Source organism: Syngnathus scovelli, chromosome 5, assembly GCF_024217435.2.
Source record: "Syngnathus scovelli strain Florida chromosome 5, RoL_Ssco_1.2, whole genome shotgun sequence".
NCBI classification, from domain to species: Eukaryota; Metazoa; Chordata; class Actinopteri; order Syngnathiformes; family Syngnathidae; genus Syngnathus; species Syngnathus scovelli.
Genome location: NC_090851.1, coordinates 10,441,427 through 10,463,301, shown reverse-complemented (window position 1 = coordinate 10,463,301; position 21,875 = coordinate 10,441,427). Strand labels below are relative to the sequence as shown.

The following is a 21,875-nucleotide window of genomic DNA, read 5'->3' as shown; positions in this document are numbered from 1 at the left end:
TGTTACATTACGCTATGTAAAAGATCTTCCAGAATTGCTCTCAGCCAAAGCCATTGCGATAATAAGGTCAGAATATTTCCTTGACATAAACAACAAGATATGAAGCAGTAGCTCTAATGGCTTGTCATGAGTCAACTGTATACAGTAAAAAACAGTTTTGAGGTCATACCTCTCATAACGCCATTTATCCGGAGCTAAACAATGAATTTTCAGATTATTTGTAACATTGAATACATTTTGTCTGCTTGGCGTACATACCAAGTAGTTGGCATTATTGTCCACTTGACTTGGGTCTTACATAGTAATCCACTTAATTGTTCTTACGCATAATTTTCTGCAGATTTTAATATTATTGTCAGATAAAATTTAACTACATGAATTTTATTTGTTAAATTACTACCATTTTACTTTGCAAATCATCGCTGCAGCTGTTTTTTATTCAACGTGATGGGGAGGATTGTCTTGTAAGGGTACCACAGATAAAAGGGTGAACGGCCAGCTAAGCGTAAGATTGCTGTTTTGACTCCAAACATGTCAAAATAAATATCCTTAAGGACGATAGTGAACCCAAAATTGCTTACGCTTAAATCTTCCCGCTATGTGACTGTAAAGGCATTTTACCAGCTCATAAAACGATCCGTTTCGCTCATGCTGTGCAAAGGTGATTCAGAAAATAAGAATCTAGTGCTGCCCTGTAGAACCTAATCCTGCTGAATTTGCGACAAAGCCAAGAATGTTGAAAAGAACTGGATAAGGTTTAGTTTGAACAATTGCCAGTGGTGAGACTGAATGTTTTATTATTTTAATTTTTAGTGACATAAACACCTATAAGCTAGTGGTGAACTGTCAGGGCCAGCAAGGCCTTCTCAGCTGGCCTAAGTCAGAAGCACCAAGTATATTTACAATCAAAATAGTTTGCAGGTTGCTTTTTCTGTTGCTAACCTCAGCAACTTACACTATTAATAGGGTACACCCTGAACTGGTCACAGAGTTTTTCAACATTTCATCATAATTAAATATAAAATTTGTCGATAATGTCATGCATTTTGTCTTAATGAGAAAATGCGTTCATTCATTCGTTTGATTGATTTTATTTGTAATCAAAATTCAAACTGCCGCAAACAGTAGCGATAAGACATGCTGATTAGAAAAAGGCCTTTCCAGAAAGTCTGTGTGAATTCGAATAAAAAAATACATAAAAAAAGAGAGGAAGCCTCTTCAATGGGTTCTTTGCCTTGCATGGCCGTCTGCCATGCAAGACGGCCTTGAGGCACGCAGAGAGACTTAGGAAGGGACCATGGGCACAAAAACATTCGGGACTCGCTATTATGAAACCGGAACTATGTGTAATAAAATTCAAAGCCGGACTTTGTACATTTCCGGCAGCTTCGATTTTTGGCAAATATGTTTCTGGAACTTTCCCACCATGTTTAACCTCTTTCTGCTGCATCTAAGACAAGCAAGCAGATATCATTCAAACACCCACATGTGTAATGTCACCATGGAATTTTCACAAATTCAAATCGAGTTCTCATATCGGTGACATATTTAATTATGCATCAGTCATGCTGCGTCATCAAACCTCATCGTGAAACTTTCCAAAGTTAGCCTGGAGCAAAGATCGGAATTGAACATAAGCAAAAAGCACTTCAGATGCATTTAGGCTTTGCCAAACATGAGGTAGCTAGCTCTTTTGCGCATGTGGGGCTCTGCATGTGGGAACAAACCTCTTCTGTCCCATGCCACCATCTGAGTAAAGTGGAATGGTATCAGCATTGGCAAATCATGCAAGGGTGACTTGTGCAGGAGGCCTTGGCTGGTAGGTGGGAATTAAACGGGTAAAGCTGGGCTGGCTGGAATTACCACACCCATTTTTAATCCTAGGAGTCATAGACAAGGACCGACCTAATTGGGCATGGCTCGTAGTGCTTGGAATGGTGAGTGCATTTTAAACACAATGCACACTATTAATAAAACAGGTTTTATGCAAAGGTTACTTGGCATACCACATCCACCTGTATAAACCTTCACTGGGGTGGGTTTATTTGTTCTGGGCGGAGGAATACAGCCATAGTATGTACTGACAGACTTGTTCTGATAAACCTGACTGTCATTGAGGGAAAGAATCTCGCTCCAGAGAGGCAACGTGAGGCACATTTTCCCTGCCTGTCAAACTGTAACTGAGTATATTGCGTCACTTTAATTTTCCAAAAGCTCCATGTGGATGTACTTGACTTTTACACAAAAAGGCATTCATTGCACCAGCTACAGTGCATTTGGACAGCCAAAGGTTGAAAGCAATGGCAATGGGCTGCAAAGCATACTGGAGTTGTTTTTCTTTTACAAATACATAATATCCTTTTGTAAAGCCATGCATTGGGTAGACCGAGAGCCAGACTTTTTAAAAAACAATAATGCTCAGTTGTGATTGACACCATCAGAAGGTATTTGTGAGACTGTACTACATTATACTCACTCACTAATACTACGTCATGTCATTCCATCCATTTGATTTGTAGCTCATGATACTTGAAATCATACGCAAAATGCCCAGCACAAACTCAGATTAGATTTATGCAGCATTTAGCTCTTCAAATCATTATGGCTGGTCAACAACCAAATTAATGCAATACTGCCACCTAGTGCTCAACCTTAGTAGCACGTGCTAGTTTGCTTTTTTTTTCATTTCAACGCTGCTGTGCATACAACTGCCCATTGGATAAAAATACTACCCGTCCGAGTTTTTGTACTCTTTCTGTAATGCTCCACATGCATTAGAGCCCTAGCTAATAGCAAATAGGTTTCGGTATTGTTTTAGTGATACATCTCACAAGAGATGAATAATTTTGTATTTTGGGGAAAGACCTACATTTTGCCTGGGTTATGGGCAGAAGTTAGTCTTGGCGGCACAACACAATTTATTTGAAGAAAAAAAAATCGAATGATCTAGAAAACATTCATTTTCAGGGGTAATCTTTTAAATGATTCAAAATGACATTCAAGAGTTGGGAATAACATCTAACCACTCAGTAGTGCTTTCTCCTCTAACCCATGTATTTGAACAGGAAAATTAAAATTACGTTATTTCAAGAAAATCTACATACTGTAATGGACCACGGAACTAAATGATATAATGTAATCTTTGTTTGCAGTTGTTTTATTAATTACATGCAGGGAAGGGGACAGGGAGGTACTCACTCACCTGCCTCCCCTGACCACATATCATCAGTAAGAACTATCACAACAGACTTTGGAATAAGTTGTGTCTTTAAAGTCCATCACAAAAACTCAATACTGTTTATCAAACTCAAGTGGTGAGGGGAGCTAAAAGAAAATTATATATAATCATAAGTGTCAACAGTTTACTATTCCTTATGTTAATGAAGTGGTTGTTTTGTATGGTGTAGAACCACTGACTACAAACTCCAATAAGTTTTAAAAAATAAAAAGCTGAATATTTCACTGAGTCTACCATAATGAAGTATAGCTCCATGATGAAAAACTGTGGAACCAACATTTACTATTGTATGTCAACATATTCCCATGTAATGCCAAACACTCGCCTCCTTTCCTTTGAACTTTTCATTCATTCTTCATCCATTAAAAGAGATGACACAAGCCATCAATCATGACCTTTATTTATTTCTTTTTTTTTAATATAGGGGAACCACGAGTACTTTAAAAGGTTATACAGCGCTGTACACTCGGGAGCAGAACACAAAGACTGTATTAGTCGTATCTTCTCCCTTTAAATACTATTTATTTAAATGTTCTATAATCTTATCATGATACAATAAAAGCTCGTGTAACTGGTCCTGCAGCTTTTCTGATATGTCAATACAATTTTTGTTGGGACTGTTATTTCCTTAAATTTGTTTTCCAAAAAAGGAAAATAAAAGCAATGCTCAAAAACCATACGACAGGCAGAATCTGCCAGGTTGTAAGACTCCCAATTCACTCACACAATAGAGAGTAAGAGAGTAAAGAGAAGGAAGGAAGGGGGGGGGCAAGTAGAGATAACTATTTTCATGTTCTTGAAGGCTGGTCCATGGTGGGAATCGACATCAGTTCATAGTGAGTTGCAGAGAAACACAAAAGCTCTTTTGCACCTTCTGCAAGCACCACTCTTTCTCCGTCCGTCCGTGCTCACTTCCATAGTTGTGTGCTGAGAGTTTGGCCGGATGCGGGTGCTGCCCAACCACCCATAGCAGCTGGAGGCTGAGCGAAGGCCATGTGTCCGGGTGCGCCGTTCAGATGCAACCCTGACATCTGGTGGCTCACCTGAGGGTGGGAAACACATTACAGTCAACACTCGGGAAGGAAAATGTGACAGTCAACGACCCTATATCTAGCAATGACCCGACAAAACATCATTGCAAATATTCTTGAGAATAAATTCCATGTTGGGAGTCCTCATATTTAAAACAGGCTGGCACACTGAAGTCTTCTTGCCTGTGTCGTGCCTCCCCTCTGGTGATCAGAATTTCTCCTGCGGCTCTCAATGACGACAAGAAGTCTGCTCAAGCTTTTCCATCCACTCTTTTTACCGTAAAGAACACTTAACCATCACACATTCTGCTATCACGAATATAGTTTGGCAGGGACATTTACTTGCGTAGTTTTTAATACCACAACAAACATAACATTTATTTTTGTCCAATCGGATAAAAAAAATTGTTTCAGAGGGTCAGCTTGCTGTCAGTATTTTTCTATCCTGTATTTGCTTAGTCAGAAGTTGTCAGTATTTTTGCATTCTGTATTATCAGAACAAGCTAAGATTGAGCAAAATACATTAGGAGTGATCTGTGCATATAAATACATTCAATAATCACCATTCCTATGATGTATTTAATTGAAATGTTTTGTTTTTGCTTTGGTGACCTCTGGCATTCCTGTGTCGAGTGCACGTTATAGTGAATGGCCATCTGCCCTGCGATTGGCTGGCGACCAGATACATAATGATTCCGGACTTTGTTAAATCTATGTTGCACAGTGTGCTGTAATATTGCTTTCTTGGACGATATCGATGGTTTCGACAAATGCAATAAAATACTGATAGCATAACGTCAGGGAAGTTCATAATGGTTACTAGAATTAAGTATTTTGAAATGTCTAGAAGTAGACCTAAAAAATAACAAGTGCCTACAATGCTAAATCTTAAAAAAGGAGAAAAATGCTGGTATCTGGAAAATCAGTCCTAAATTGACAAAACACTAAACTGTTACAGATTGGAAAAGCAGTTTGCATATGGATGCAAGGCCATTTTACACACAGTGATTTTACGAAGCTATACCTGAGCCATGTTCCATTGAGCTTGTTGCCCAGGCTGGATGGTGTACATGCCCTGGGCAGGCACCATGCCTGCAGGCATCGCACTGCCATGTGGCGCCATCATTCTGGGGGCCATGCCCATCACACCGCTAGCAGGGGCATTTCCCATGAAGCCATTGGGCATGGTCATCCCAACCATCATTCCTGGATTGGGCCCCATCATGGCTGCTCCACTCTGTGCCATCATGGCACCCATGACGGTCGTGGGCGGCACAGCAGTGCCCATGCCAGGAAAGGCCTGATAACCGGCAGTGGTCTGGACAGGATACTGCATCTGAGAGGGTCCCATGAACATGCCAGCTGAGAGGAAGAGGACAAAGAGCATTATGCAAATAATGTTTAAGTACCGTGACATACAGGTTTGCTGGGGTTTATTTGTGAGGACTACTCTTTTGATGTTTAATGATGGGTTTTATGTAGATAAGTTGCATAACTTGCTGTTCTCTTACCAGCTGGAGCCTGTGGTGTCATGTTGTTGGTTCCATAGAGTGACAAGATGGAGTCCTTGGACAATGGCTTCTTTGTGTTCTCTTCTGTCTTAGTTGTGCTGCTGCTGCTGCTGCTGTCATTGAACAGGTCAAGATCGCCGTGTCCTGACACTGACGTGGCTCCACCCACTGCTGCTGGCGGGGCTTGTGTAGGAGTGCCGGCAACACTGTTGGAGCTCACCTAGATGGGGGGAAAAAAAAAAGCCAAAAACATTTAGAGGTAGAATTTATTATATTGCCTATCTTTTTCGTTTTTGCTTACAATTCAAGTGACACTGCCAAAAATGTTCTGTAGCTATGTTCGGATGCACACTATACGTTGGTAGGGACAACCAGGAAATAAACAACGGCAAAAAAACAAACGTTGAAAATTGTGGTTCTGATATCAATTTGTCTCAAAGTGTTTGGGGAGAGATTTGTCTCTTTTGGTAATGTTTCTAGACAGGACAACAGTATGATGCTTAGCCGTTTAAATTTATGGGGGGAAAAAAAGAAAGTGACATTGAATTTATTCGTTTCAATGTAGTTCAAAATGGAGAACCTGCATTGTGCATTTGACACCACTAATCGTGACACATTCATTGCGACAACCGAAATTCAGCTGCTGCCAGAACAGCAGGGCGTAATTAAACGTGACTTTGTTCTCATTGTCACATGTTGATTCTTTTTCTTTGATTCTTTTAATCACAATCACTTTCAAAACTTTATTCCTTACACTGTCTAAAACGTTTTCACAAACTGTCACTTTTATTAGACAAAAGGAATAATTTTATTTTAATATATCTATTTTTTATTCAATTATTCAACTCTCTTTATATAGGAATAGGACTTTATATAGCACTTTCACAACAGCTTTCATCCTAACATAACTAATTTTAACATAGAAAATACCAATATATTTGTTGGTGTGCCTCAAGATTTTTTCCTTTGAAAAGGTGTGCCGTGGATGGAATAAATAAAATACGGATCTCTATTTGACATTGCAATGGTAATGGCTTAACAAACAGGGGTGGGGGTAGGGGTTAGAGTCTCCTGAAAAATGATTTTATTTTATTTTTAATTTCCACCTGATGCCAGCACTATGGTACCTGAGGAAACTGAGCAGTCGACGTGGATGACGGTAGGGGGTTGGATACCATGGGACCGAAAATGTCCAGGTCATTATTGCTCTGGCTTGTGCTCGTGATCCCATTGTTGCTCGGTGCAGCTGCCGGTGCGTCTACAACAGAAGAGTCAAAAGACTGGTTTTACAGGTAGAAAATAACTACGCGAGGTAAGCAAGATCTGTCAGGCACATACACAAATGTATTTGGATTGGGCACAAACGTCTTCGCATCAACGACTACTAAAACTAATGGGACATCCTGAATAAATATATATGGAATGGAGAGTGACAGTGAGAGATAAATAAATAAATCCCCCTTATATGTTTCCCCACCAACACACACTCCGTCTAAGTTTTGTTTAGCGAGATGATAAAAATAATTCCACGAATCATGTCGTCATTGACCACAAGACAGCAGCTCCCACCTTTTTAAAGGCAATTTATCCCACAAGAGGAACAATAAGCATCAAGGAATTGTGGTCCACCACATATATGACTTTAAAGTGACCCGATCCTGTTTCCCATTTTGAAACATAGAAAAAAAAAAAGGCAAAAGTCAGCAACAAACATCATTGGCTGAATCAGCAACTTTAACTTCCTGCTAGAGGAACTTCTGAGGTTCACTGCTTCAGCATTTCTGGATGAACAAGTAACTATGCATTACAAGCAACACAGTTCATTACAGTTGCCTGTTGGCTGTTAAAGAGGATTTAGAAAGATCGTTTTCTGCAGTTTTGTAGTATCTACATAGATGCTATGGCTTTTGGACTTACATTGTCTAAAGTTGTGAATGCTACCGAAATATTCAACTCAAGAACTGTACCTGGGGGGTGCAAGACAAGCTGTAGGTTTTTGTTTCGTGAGACAATCTTCACTTGAGCGCAACAGAAATTGGAAGGACAATATTTTGTCTTGGTATTTTTCTTGTAACTGGATGCCATTCACTGTTGGTGTTTGTTTAGTGTGTCACGTTCCTCTCCTTTGGTGAATTCGTGCGCAGGTTAAAATAACGTCACACTATTTATATAGCTAACAGACATCGCCACCAGGGTTTAGCTTCCACATTACAATAGCAAACTCAAGAACATTTGTATTTATTACCCCCCTCTAATGTACTTTAACTTGGGTTGACGATGCCGTGCAAATCATGTCAGTCAGGCAGATGCTGCTACCATAAGGCTCCTCAAATATAATTCTTTGACTCTTAAGATTGTCGATGAAAAAGAGCAGCGCACTCACCAAGTGCTAGTAGGTTCACGGAAGGTTCTGGTGTCTTCACTGGGCTGGTTTTAGGGGCTGGCCTTGAGTCTTCATTCTTCTTAAAATAATAGATGAATCGTCATTTAAGAGGGTAAACAGGTGAAAGCTGAGAAGATTGTGCGAATGCGTACATGAGAACTTACCTTGGTGTAAGATGACACCTTGCTCCCTCGCTCAGTCTCCTTCTTAATACAATCTTTAGGCTGAGAAAACGAAAAGAAAAAATATAGGAATCCGTTTAAGTGTGAGCGAAGTGAAAAGTGGTCAAATAGTAATATTAAAAAGGGACATACACTGCCTCCATTGGTCAAATTCCTGCTGTAGTATTTCTTCTTCTCATATTTATCCCTGATGAAGAATTCAACTGCTCTGAGACGGGAGTCAAGGAAATATAGTAGCTTTACACAGTTCGCAGTACAAGTGCACAATGGAATGAGCTTCAATCAAAGGGATATAATCGGGCAGACCACTGAAGGCTACAAGCAAGAACAATCCAGGAGACAGTTTAGACACTCCTGGTTGCAAAACTAAGGCTTTAAATATGAGTGACTGCATACTGACACTTTCATGTAAGTGCAAGTAGTGAAAGATACTGGTCTGTTTGAGGTCGTCTGAAGTTTGCTGGAAGGTCGGCCTCATATAGCTGCCTGGCCTTGGTGTTTCCCATATCCTGCATACGCTGACAAAAAAAAGAGAGCACTGAGGGGTTAACACAGAAATACTCATGATCACTGTGTTCATGTAAAAGCTGTCAGAGAAATAACAGCGCTGAATAACCATTAAATTACTGACATATGGAGGATTTGCATTCATAATGTTAGCCATAGACTCAACTTTATCCATCCCTTGGGATTGCTCCCTGAGGATATTCTGGTTCCAATAATTCACACAGAAATAGTACGAGAGAACATTGCACATGAGTAACAAGCAAAGAGGACAGTAATAACGCGCATAGCAATAAATAAATTGTTGAGTAATAAAGTATTGAAGGTAACACTTGGGTATGCTAATCATGTGAGGTCTCCTTTGTCCTTGATGAGTTATGCAATTTGATGGCAGGTGGTACGCAAAGGAGTTTAGCAGTCTGTTGGTCCGACACATTTTGAAGCAAAAAAAGTCTAATCAAAACCAACAAGCCGGTTGTGTACGAGTTGCTGCAGTAAATACAGGGTTCTCAACTATATAGTCCCGTGATTCTAAAGTGGCACATAATTGTCAAAAAATTATATTTTAAGATGGGTGTCATTCCTTATGCTGTTTAGTGGAAAGGTACATCAAAATATCAGTCAGAAATCAATCTACTCGTCTTCTAATTAAGGAACTTTTGATCACTGCAACATTGCTGTCTAATCCAACTTTTATTGATGTGCATCCCTGTTGTGTTTGTTGTTTGAATGGCAACAGGTGGATTTTTTTTTTTTTCTTAGTACCTACTGATATCTAGTGGAAGGCCATTTAATTGGTCTGCCTACCACTACATGTCGCTAGCATTAATAGAACAGACATTTAATTCTACCCCTGTTTACTGATTTCACTCATGGCGCTTTGGGAGTTGTAGTACCTTGTGTTCTGACTAACTCTGGAGACAATGGCAAGTTGTAGTTGAAAAAATTAGACTACCCTACCTGGATTTGATCTGAGGTCCATTGGTCCAAGTTGACTGATTTCACTCGGGATATGTGGACACCGAGGTTCCTGTGGATGCCCGCACACCGAATGCAGATAAATACGCCCAGGTTCCAAGATGCCCATCTCGGACCTGAAAAGGTAAAGGGCCCCATGGTGGATCGAACCAATACTAAGTGGCTTATGACTTACAGGTAGCAGGCAAATACTACTCATGCACTATACACTACTCTCTGAGACGTGATGGGATTAGAATAAAACACATGATCAACATGCTGTGTGATGATTAGAAAAGTAGACTCGGATTCATTGTGAATTAAAGACATACGGCGTGTTTTTACGAAAGCGATTAGCCTGCTTGCTGCCTGCTAGCTGGGTACTTAGTTTAGCTTCAAGGGACGCGATGTCAGCTGACTACCGGAGCCGCTTCCGTACCTCGGAGTCGCTTTGTATCGGCTAACAGATGCTACAATTGTTCTAAACGCGTACGAAGAAATATAAGTCAACGTAGGTGTGGCAAAAAGTAATCAATTATCGTCTGGGTGAATGTCGCACCTTTCGCCTCGCAGTCGGCACAATACTTGTTGTCTTCCTCTCTGAGCATTTTGGACAGGATGGCCTGGTGCTGCTCGTTCAGTTTCTGGGCCTTCTCTCGCTCTGAACGGGTCGTCATGTTCGCTTCTTCCGTTTAACTTGTCGAATAAAATAGCAACTACAATGATCCGTCGATAGTTGAAAAAAGTTTCTGGTAAAAGACCATAATCAGAAAGGCGAACGTCTTCGTTCTGCTGATACGAAGACACCCGGAACCGGAATCGCTTCTCCGCCCACGGGAATTCTCAAGCATGACGCGGCGGCTAAACAGGATTGGACGGGCACGATGACGTCATATGACGCACAGAGTTTCGGATCAAAGGAAATGTTACGCATGGCTTCAGAATGCCAATTTTAATCGTGTAACTTTTACATTACAATTAATGACAACCATTATAGGCGTAGGGTGGTATTGTTATGTGTGTGTGTGTGTGTGTGTGTGGGGGGGGGGGGGAACTGTAAAGTACACTATATAGAACTATTCCATTCCAGCTAGAGTACACTGTGTTAAGACTTTTGAGCCGTGTACGTGGAAAAATTTTGTTAAGCGTTATTTCAGTGACAGAATTGGTCACAGGACAGTGTGAACTTGTAAGTCAAGGTGCCACGTGTTTTTTGGTTTTTCTTTTTTTTTTTATCATTGGGGCTATAATTTGCCGTGGTTTAGAATATCTATAGGTGTTTCTAATAATTATGGTCACATGTCACAAAAGAAATCCACAGCAAATTATATTGTCATATTGTCAGCTTTTCATAATAATAATATTAAAACAACAATAATACATGATATAGTAATATATTGAAGATGTATGACATAAGGGTAAAGTTCAGCCACAATGCATGGAAAAATCCTTATTGAGCGTGTTTTTAAGCTCAAACTTAAAAACAAAAAATGAACATATCTCCAAATCCTACTGTGCTAGAAAAACAAGTTAAGATATTATTTCAATCAGCACCATTAATACATTTAGCCATTTGTGATTAAGATTTGTTGTTGACCAGTGTCATTAATCAACTCATAATCACAATCAAAAATAGTATGCAGTATCTTTTTTAAAGGAGACACTTGCATTGGATTCCAAAAGACTGCAGGTGTACTACCAAAGGTATTTTGGCATTCGAGTATATTCAGTACATGTGCTGCAAAAGCCTCACAACTATAAAAAAGAAAAACAGGTCCAGGATTGGTCCAGTTAGTATCATGCCAAATACGGCACAGTTTCAAAAAAATGTTTCCAGGCGAATCTTGAAGTTATTCTCCTGATGTCTGACAGCCATATCATGTCGGAGTAGCATCTCTACATACGGTGGCCAGAAAGTGGAGTCGACTGTCACATAAGGGTCATGTGGCGTCTTTAGGGCCTTGTTCATGAGCAGCTGTAAGAGTAAGCAGTGAATATGATTCATTCTCACGGAATGAATCAAAAACACCTTTTTAAGCTCTCAGTTCACCGTTAAGTGGTTGCCAGTCAATCGCAGGGCACACATCAACAAACAACCAATCACACTCACAATCACACTTCTAAACATTGAAAGTTGAGTCGTGCAACAGAACTCACCTCCAGAATATCAGCGAGAGAAATAAAGTCTTCATTTAGATCATTTGAAATATTCTGGAAAAAATGGGGATCATGATGAGTTGTAGTATATCAAACTTTTTTAGATTTTGTCTCAGCTTCAACATGATTGAGAACAGCAGAAAACTGAACATACCTTCTCACCGCAAGGAGGAGGAACATGTTTTTCTAGGATGTCCCCCAGAGATTCCATCAGCTTTTCGTTGTAGGCTTTCATTCTGCTGATCTTCTCCTTGGTTTCAAGAACAACACTGGAATTCATGCGACACACGCAAACCACTATAATGTGAATTCATCGTTTATAGGCATTTCTGAATAGAAATATGTGATGAATATAAAATGAATATGCAAAAGTACTGGTGCAGTAAGGTTTTTTTGAATGTTAAATGGAAGAAAACCTAGTGCGTTGAGTGGTTGTACAAGACCTCACACCTATTCACAACTTCACACTTCCAAAGGCTGGCAAGAAGCTGAAATGTTTCAACCCCAGTCACTAGTTAGGTATACTAATTGACACATTTCATTGATCTGCTGGTTGGTTCTATAAGCCTCAAACACAAATGTGACAAAACAGATCAGTTGGGTCAAATTTAAGCGCACTCACCTGTGCTCTGATAATTTCTCACTTTGATTTTGAAGTCGCTTAGCATGGTCAGTGACAGCCTGTAGCGCTTGCCTCTTTTCTTCCAACCACTTGAATTCACTTCAACACACAATTGACACGAACCCGTCAACAAAACACGTCACAACAAAAAAAGTCATGCGTGCGCGCAAAATAAAAGGTTACGCACAGCTCTTTAGTTTCTCGTAGTTTGTCTCGCTTTGCTTCGTAGCAAGAGAGAACCATCTCAAGTTCAGAGCATAGCTTGAGCATCTATGGAAAACGGGGCGGTCAGATAAGAAGCGCGCTCCTTTTTCAGTAGTATACTTTTATTGTGCATGTACCTCTTCTTTTCCAGCTTTAAGTAACACTTCAGAGTTTTCTGCCAGCACTACAAGGATGAAAACAAATACAGGAAATTAAGCTGATGCAATTCCCACAATTTATATCCAATATAAACATTTTTCTTGCGTATTGATCAATGCTACCGGAGCTACCAGTTTAACACACACTTTGGAAATATGCAAATACTATCCTCAAATTAACATTTGTAATTTGATTATTGTATGTTATTAATAACTAATTATATTCATTTATTAGAAGATGTTGATCTGGTTAATATTTTCTCACAATTATTAGGAAAGAGATAAATATCAATTTGCTGTTAACATTTACATCACAAATGATTGCTTCCACTGACAACATTCCTAGAAAATCCCATCGCTGGTTTGCTATTGTTAGGTTCTTGGGTTCCAGTATAGACTATAACATATGAACAAACAAAAAACAGCATTAGGTTTAAGACTAACCTTGGGAGACATCTGCATTGAACGTTATTCTTGTTTAGATTTATTAGAAGTCGGTGTCATTGAATGATCTTATTAATACTGTTTCAGAATACAACTTTTAATTAATGTGTAAAAAGTCATATTTATTGTATATACAAATGTTATAATAATTACTTACATCTTGGTTCCAGTGTGAGCCACTGCTTCATTTCCGCTTCTGTTGCTAATAGCCGATTAACTGACTAAAGGAAAAACATCACATTTGTTATCAAAAATGATCACCAATGTTTTTAACTCATAAACAGGCCCAGGCCACAATGAAAAATACTAATCAATTTGGAACAAAAAATTATGGAATGAAGGATATAGGAAAATGAAAGGAAACACCAAGTATCAGGAAACTCAATTCAGTGTGTAGGCCTGCTATATGGCAAGTATAGACTCAAAAGTAGCTGAAAATGTTCCACAAAAACAAAATGTGCAGTCATCTCACCTGCTCTTGAGTATTTTCACATTGCTCTGGCTCATGTTGGATAATCTTATTTTGAAGCTGCAACGGGATAAGAATTTTGTTTAGTTTCAACAGAATTGGAGTTGACGCAATCAGGAATCAAGGACATAAGTACAATATGGATATCTAAATCACCTTTTCAAGATGAGCAAACTGCTCCTCACATTGGTTCATTAGTTCCAACTGGGCAGCTTCTGACAGTCCAGGTAGAGCTTGGTTTCCCTGTGTAAGTTCATCCTGCATATACAGAGGCAATTTTGAGCAGAATGTAAAATCATGCCATGCAGTGTTTTGAAAAAGAACAATACTTACCCCATTACAGGATTCTTATCATCAAGACAATATTATGATCTCAAAATTTAATGTGATGTTTTTTTTTAAAGGTAGTCCTTCCATGTTTTTTTTAAACAAACAAAAGCAATAAAGTCAAAATCTGCTTTATTGTCAATTTCTTCACATGTCAAGAGATCGAATTTGCGTTTCCTACTATCCCACGGTGACATGACATATTAACATATTACATGTATATATATATATATATATATATATATATATATATATATATATATATATATATATATATATATATATATATATATATATATATATATATATATATATTATATTGGTCCATGGACAAACAAAACATTCAAGTAAACAATACAAAAAGTAAAAACAAGAAGGCACATACAATGAATAAATAAGAGCAATGAATGAATGAATGAATGAATAAATAAGAGCAACATGGTTGAAATAGAGCAATTGTGCATACAGCAGACAGTATTACATGAATGAATATGTTAATCATAAACGTTTTAGTCATATAGCTTAGGTTTAAAACAAGCCATGAGTTTTACTTAGTCCGTAGCTTAACGCAGGTTGGGACTTTATAGTCAGGCGATGTTGCGGTGGCTTATCGTTTGTAGTGTGACATTTGTTAAACCAAAATAAACTATTTGTGTTAATGCAATTAAACCTTAAGTACAAAAGTTAGAGGAACTCAATGCTTACCATATTTGACGGAGTTGAATTCACTGAATTACGCCACAACAAAAATATTTCCTTTTCAAAATGCCGCCGGTATTGATGACGTCATTCACGCGACGGCGGAACTGCAAAGCGTTGAAGAGCACTACTGCTGCGTGCAAACTACGCATTCGTGCGTGTCAAACTAAAGACAAAATAATAATCTATAGGAAATAAATGTTCGCGATATTCATCAGTTAATCATTGCACTTTGGGTACTTTTTAGCTTCTGACTACGTTAACATGATTCGATGCATTCAGTTTAGTGCCTTTATTGGCAAGTTTACCTTAATAAATATTTTTGTATTATTTCAGACCGTAGTTACCAAGTACACTTTTCAGTCACGCACAGTCAAAAGCCAAGTACACCTTTACCTGCTTTTGTGGTTAAACAGGGTTAAAAAGCAACAAAAAAATTTGCTACAAGGAACTGTCAGAATATGTCACTGTAATGATGATGATAATTATGATGAACATGATCATTATTATTATTTGTATTATGGATAATTTATTATTATTATTATTATTATTATTATTATTATTATTATTATTATTATTATTATTATTATTATTATTATCCAAGTGATTAGCCAAGTACACCTTTACCTGCTTTCATGCTTAAACAAATTAAAAAACCACAAAACATTTTGGTACTAGTAAATGAGGAACTGTCAGAATATGTCGCTGGAATGATGATGATAATGATGATGAAAATGATCATCATTATTATTATTTCTATTATGGATTATTATTATTATTATTATTATTATTATTATTATTATTATTATTATTATTATTATTATTATTATTATTATCAATGTTATAATTGATGTTCTTTTTTTTATTGAACATGTCGGGTCTGGTCTGTTCAGTGTAGTGGGCGTGCATTGCCCCTAACGGCCAGCAGGTGTCTCAGTTTACTCCTTTTACTAATCGACTCGCTGATTGGTCTTTTACCGGTGTCTTATCTTCCTTGTCGCTCCCTGAATATTACAATGTTCGTTGAAAACAAACTTAAGTTTCCGAGTCACAAATGTTCGCACCGCTTATTCTCGTAAACGTGAATTCTGGTGACTGCGAGCAGCAAGATAAACTTTGTTATGGTGTGCGACAAATACCTTTAGTATTTGAAGAAAATGCACTCCTCATCAAACAATTATGCCGTTTAACATATTTATAAAATATCAATAAAAATTATATTTATGCGTAATTCATGGTCCTGATTAACTGTATGCTAATTTTAACCGGTGGGGTGTTCTGTCGATTCTTTAATAATGTTAAACGCATTAATCATCTTTACAACGTTTCAACGTTACATTGTTTCGAGTTAAATATATCTCTCTGTAATAGAGTGTATTTATTTTCTATTCTTTTGCTTTGTTTTACTCTGCTATTCGGCATTACGAATGATAACATGTTCCCAATTGCCTTAGTAAGGATATAGATTTTCCTAATTTAAATTATTATCGTAAAATTACCACCACCAAACTCCTACTTGTATAAATACTTCTCCTTTCATTAAAATGATGGCGTTTCTATATATTAAAACTAGTTGTTCACCTTTTTGTTTATGCTTTTCCTTATTAACAATGGAATACATAAGATCACTGAATTCAGTGATACTATGCTATGTTGTTGTTGTTTGAAAAAGTCTTTTGATTTTTAGTTGTTGGAGTTAATACACCAATAGACTGCAACTCTTTACGACAAGAATGTTTAGGCAATCTGCTTATTTGGTTACCATCTAATCATGTTTATTCACCAGTGCACGTTTTAGGTGAAAATACAGTGTTTCAAATGTAGCAGCTTCATTTTAAGGCAAAACGGTGTATTCCTGCTGTTTTCAAGCTTCCTTAATTGTCCAACTATATATTATTTGAATGATCAACTAGAATTTGATTAATATGCAAATTTGCCAACAAACCGTTCTGTGTGAGCCTTCAGCACAGCCTAATTAATCAACAGTTAAAGGAAATTAATACATACATCAATTCTGTCAGAAACATGCTTAGCTCAATCGCCCGTAAAATTGAAGTTTGAAGTATTAACTGGCTCTGCAGGAAGGCTATGATTAAAACTCTGCAATCCCTCTCCATTTAGATATATAGAGTGATTTAACTCGAGGCAAATATAAAGTCGTTTACATGTCTATTTTTTTTTTTACAATGATGACAATGTTATTAATTATGAGAAAATGATTGTGATTAATATAATAATGATTATTGATGATCATTATATGCCATTTTTAATATTTTTACTAACATATAAGCCTATTGGTTTCATTATTCACAATTTAAAACGGAGTTCATCCATTCCATTTTCTCACTGCAGTTGTGTCATTCGGCCATCAGCTCAAAAATTAATTTAGCTGTGCACCTGAAACTGTTTTCCACAAGGTGCAAATAATAAAATAAAAGGGAGTGGGGGAGAGAAATGAGAGGGGGGGCCAAGGGGAGGACTGTAGTATTGTTTCAGTAGGGACTCATGCATCAAACTTCAATTTTCCGGACGATTGAAGTAGTGATTTTTCCCCCCCATCTTGAAGTGAAATACTGAAATACACTTAAGACCTTCAGATTAATTACCATGGAGTGGTCCCACAGACTGTAGGCTAATGTTACTTCATGGGGCCTCCTGACAAGCCCTCATAAAATAAACAAGTGGAATCCGTAAACTTGGGCTACCAAAACACTCTCTCATCATTCAGATTCAGGATGGGACCCACACGTAAAATGAATACTGTATCCGGGAGTCATGACATAAAAACAGCTCATTGGCCACTAGGCAGATTGCATCATACAAATTCATAGATGACACAATGGGCATGAGAAGAACAAAATAGGATAATATAGATGTTTTCTGGTGTGCTTAATGTGCCCAAGCATTAATTAATTGGCTTTCAATAGAACTTCAAGTTGACTACTTGAATTATATATACTGGCAACACAGTCCTATAAACTTATTGAAGTTTTGAGTTGGGGGGAAAAAAAAGCAAACACTAAAACAAGCCCACACAAAGAGACAGGTCTACTTATCATTTCTTTGAACAAAGGAGGTTAAACGGGAGGCAGCCTTTTGAGCTGCTGTTCATGACACTCTCTCTTTCTCACATCACCATGTTTTCAGCTTCATTAAACTCCTTAAAGACAAAAGGAATAAAGAAGCAAAAGGAAGAAACCAAACAAAAGGCTCCCTAACCAGACTTTGGCATCAATGACTTCATAGTCCCAACTCTTTATGGGCTCCCTACTTAACATTAAAAACACTTTCAAAAAAATCCATTCCTTGTTTAGAAACCCTTCTTGGACAGAAGTCAAACATATTATTCCACAGCTAAAGCGCAGAAAGACAAGCGACTCACAAAAAAAAAAGGCCACTTTCATTGTAATTCATTGACTTGTTCAAAACTGCAGGCAAAGAAAAGGGCCAGACATTAATAGCCGCAGATGCCCTCATGAAGGGAGGGTCTATGTCGGCATTATGGCCTTTGTTCGCACTCACTTCAACTGTTTAAAAGGAGGGTTAACTCAATCCATCAAATTGTCCGAAATCGTGAGGAAATTTCAAAAACCATATGGCCTCCAAACGTTTGCGTCCTTTTTGTGCGGTGGGACACACTTGTCTCAGTATTGCAGGCAGCGGGGGGCCGCCCAGCGCCTTTGTGGCTCGGCACATCGGGGAACGCTGCTCATTTGTCCCCACTTTTCATGCTTTACGCTCAAAATTACGGCCCGGACCCGCAGAACAAAAAAGCCCCATAAAAGCCGGCAGAAACTGGGCCAAAACTTTGTGTTTTTGTGGCATCCTCGTCTTTATTTGCCGGGGCCAGATTTGTGTTTCTCACATAAATTTTTGGCCCGAATGGAGAAACACGTCTGAGGGTCAAGAAGCCACGATACGCATTTAAGACGTGAAAGGACATGAGAGATTCCGGACCACAATATGTTTAGAGCGTCCCTGTAGAAAAGGACACAAAGGGATTAAATAGTGCAGTATAATACATTTAAATAGACGCGTTTGATGGCTTTAACACGCCCGAGCGGCGTGTCGTATAGCACGCGGTTTTTATTAGTCTGCATTCGAAAAAATATAAAAATGCTTAGTTAAGAATTACAACGTAAGGAAATATTCAGGAAAAAAAGCCATTTTATTCCCATTGTTGCCTATATACATTGCAGTCTGTGCATTAATTGGGTTTCAAATCCTGAATTTTAGAAAGGCACTTACAGGTGTTCAAATCATAACAAACGGTATCCAAACAAATTAACCCCCCCCCCCCCCCCGCCAAAAGCCTTAAATTCACCGCAATAAAAAGTCGTTTTGTTTTTTTTAACCAGCAAATAAAATGCATCATCGTAGGAAAAAAGTCCCAGTCTTCATGCACTGCGGCACAAGGTGAAAAGAGGAGGCGAGCCTGCATTGGCTCACAAAACAAAACGTTTAAATTAAAAATAAACGAACGTAAAATAAATAGAATCGGAATCACAAATCAAATCACGCATTTGCATGCAAAACATAATTGGGTGAGGACCTCTGAAAAATAATGTAACAAACAGGTGTGCGCGTGCGCCTGTGTATGTATGTTGGTGGTGGGGAAACAGTTATAATAATAATAATAATAATAATAATAATAATAATAATAATAATAATTTACACGTGTCATTTTTGACCATATTGCTCTGATTGCAAAGACTGTTACATCGTAAATTACAACTGCATATTTCTTTTTGTTGTGTATCCATGCTTATATGCGCCCATACAAAAGTATAATTACATTTTGGTACATGTTCAGAAAAGTGGTACACAATATAAGCAGTACGTAATACAAGTAAATCCTCGACGCCGTTTGTGTCCATCGTCTTTTTTTTTTGATGAATTGTTTTTGGCACTTCCGCGCTGCAGCGCCGCACCATCAGTCATCCACGTCAATCTCCACGTCCTCGTCCTCCGAGCACTCTTTGCTCGTTGTGTGGTCTGAGAAAGGCGACAGCGGGGACCTCGTCACTTTCTGGCCGAGATCGTGCTCTTGCTGGCCTCCCCGCGTGGGGGAGTCGACTCGCGGATGGCCCAGCGTGCCGTTGGCGCATTTCTCCAGGTCGGCCAGCTTGGCCAGCTTGTCCAAGGGGACTTGGCCGATGGCCTTAGCCGACTCCACGTCCGCTTTCATCTCCTCCAGGTCCCGTTTTAGCTTGGCTCTGCGGTTCTGAAACCACGTGATGACTTGCGCGTTGGTCAGGCCGAGCTGTTGGGCGATCTGGTCCCGGTCGGCCGGGGACAAGTATTTCTGGTACAGAAAGCGCTTCTCCAGCTCGTAGATTTGATGGTTGGTGAAGGCCGTGCGGGACTTCCGGCGCTTCTTCGGCGTGGTTCTCTGGCCGAATAGGGTCATGCCGTCCCGGCCTGGAGGGGACAATGCACAGCGGTGAAAAAAAACCCCTCAATGGCTTATTTGGAAAATGGCACGCAGAAGCAGCACAAAAAGGGGCTTATAATGTACAGTATAGTGACCACTCATCTCACAATACTCAATTTTAATTGGCACTAATTTAAAAAGTACGGTTGCAGTTTGCAGTTTTTCACAGCTCGTGTACTAAAACGGTGACTACCAAAATCATTAAAACATGCAGTGCAATGCAAACAACCCCATAATTATTCCATAAATATATTTCAATACCGATCAAAACGAAGCCATTCGTTTGTATTACACTACAATGGTGATGCAGGTGTACCTAATGTTGTGACCGGTGAGTGTATATTAAATTTACGTGTAAGGCTCCAAACCATATTTGGGACCACAACAAGAATAAGCAAACAGACAAAAATTAAAAGTAGATGACTTCAAACACTTTGGGGATTTAACTTGTGTTTGTTGGCATGCACTGATACATTTGCAGATCGATGTCTCTGAATATTTTTTTACAAATTGCATAATTATTATCATTAGAACGTCATACCTTCTGCCGCCTGTAGCACGCTGACTTCCAGCCCCTTGAAGGTTTTGCTGGCCAGCTCCTCCAGGGCGCACAGCGGCGAGGTTTGGGTGAGCAGCGCACGGCTGGCCAGAGGCAGGCTGGAGGCGCGGTGCTTCTCGCTGGACGAGATGAGATGAGCCGTACCACAAATGGTGTAACTTCGCTTCACGGACGGCTTGTTGAGGATGTCCTCGATGCTGAAGGGGGTCAGCGGCTTATTGGAGTTGGCGGGGGGTGGCAAGTGGTCCAACGGGCTTCGCCTCCTGTTTTCCCCCGCATCACATTTGGCCACTTCTTTGGATGTCATCACTGGTGGTGAGTTGGGCTCGGTCAGGGTGGGGAAAATCAGCTCTTAAAACGAGTGAGGCTATTCAAGGGAGAAGGGTGCAAGAAGTCACATAACAGAGGAAGATTGGAGGTGGACAATCTTATTCCAAAACGGGATGCCTTCAAAGTGCGCCTCCGGAGTCCGGTGCAGCGAAAAGCCTCCCTGAAAATGGCGAGCTCCAAACACTTGACGATTACTAACAAGTTATCACTGACTGGTAGCTAATCAATTATTTCCAGTGGCACTTTCGCCCTCTTCCCTTTCACTCTTTGACTATGTTGCAGTCCAGCGCAGAGCTTTTTGCGACTGGGGGGGGGGTGTCCCATTAATTAGGATGCATGGCTGGAAGGAGGAGGAGCCCGCCGGAATTATCATGCGTTGTACTCATATCATCTTTGGTCTAATTTAGTCGTGTGGTGACTTACGAGGATAGCTTTGTGGAGTCAATAAGGGGGGAGGAGAGGGGAGAGAGGAGAGAAAAGGAGGAGGGGGCGGGGGGCAAACGGGAGAGAGGGAGAGAAATCACAATCCGTAGCCTATTTAAGCCTTTTTACGCATAAAAGTCCACTTTCAGATGGCGTCTTTTTGCATTCTTTCATTTTGTATTCAAGAGAGGTTGGATTATTCGACGGGCAAACACAGGTTTGTTTTAGCTGTCGCATTTAGTC

General features: G+C 39.3%; 3 protein-coding genes across 4 annotated transcripts; all 3 read right to left on the bottom strand.

Moving 5' to 3' along the window:
• Positions 1-3,621: 3,621 nt before the first annotated feature.
• On the bottom strand, positions 3,622-10,628 carry LOC125968672 (stromal membrane-associated protein 1). 2 transcript variants are annotated; one of them, XM_049719963.2, is made up of 10 exons: positions 10,366-10,628; positions 9,810-9,943; positions 8,778-8,863; positions 8,478-8,553; positions 8,328-8,387; positions 8,164-8,242; positions 6,908-7,038; positions 5,781-6,000; positions 5,294-5,631; positions 3,622-4,281 (listed from the first exon to the last, which is right to left on the bottom strand). In XM_049719963.2, the coding sequence occupies exons 1-10, from the start codon at positions 10,481-10,483 to the stop codon at positions 4,147-4,149; spliced, it is 1,377 nt and encodes a 458-aa protein (XP_049575920.1). In that variant the 5' UTR covers positions 10,484-10,628; the 3' UTR covers positions 3,622-4,146. The 2 variants fall into 2 exon arrangements, with proteins under 2 accessions (XP_049575920.1, XP_049575921.1); XM_049719964.2 differs by having other exon boundaries at positions 8,164-8,239.
• Positions 10,629-11,186: 558 nt separating this feature from the next.
• Positions 11,187-15,024, bottom strand: cenpk (centromere protein K). Its single transcript, XM_049719966.2, has 10 exons — positions 14,893-15,024; positions 14,017-14,118; positions 13,864-13,920; positions 13,549-13,612; positions 12,927-12,973; positions 12,773-12,855; positions 12,586-12,684; positions 12,118-12,232; positions 11,964-12,017; positions 11,187-11,781 (listed from the first exon to the last, which is right to left on the bottom strand). Exons 1-10 carry the CDS (start codon positions 14,893-14,895, stop codon positions 11,626-11,628), a joined length of 780 nt encoding a protein of 259 aa, XP_049575923.1. The 5' UTR covers positions 14,896-15,024; the 3' UTR covers positions 11,187-11,625.
• Positions 15,025-19,030: 4,006 nt separating this feature from the next.
• On the bottom strand, positions 19,031-21,613 carry lbx1b (ladybird homeobox 1b). Its single transcript, XM_049721271.2, has 2 exons — positions 20,862-21,613; positions 19,031-20,307 (listed from the first exon to the last, which is right to left on the bottom strand). The coding sequence occupies exons 1-2, from the start codon at positions 21,184-21,186 to the stop codon at positions 19,820-19,822; spliced, it is 813 nt and encodes a 270-aa protein (XP_049577228.1). The 5' UTR covers positions 21,187-21,613; the 3' UTR covers positions 19,031-19,819.
• Positions 21,614-21,875: the final 262 nt, after the last annotated feature.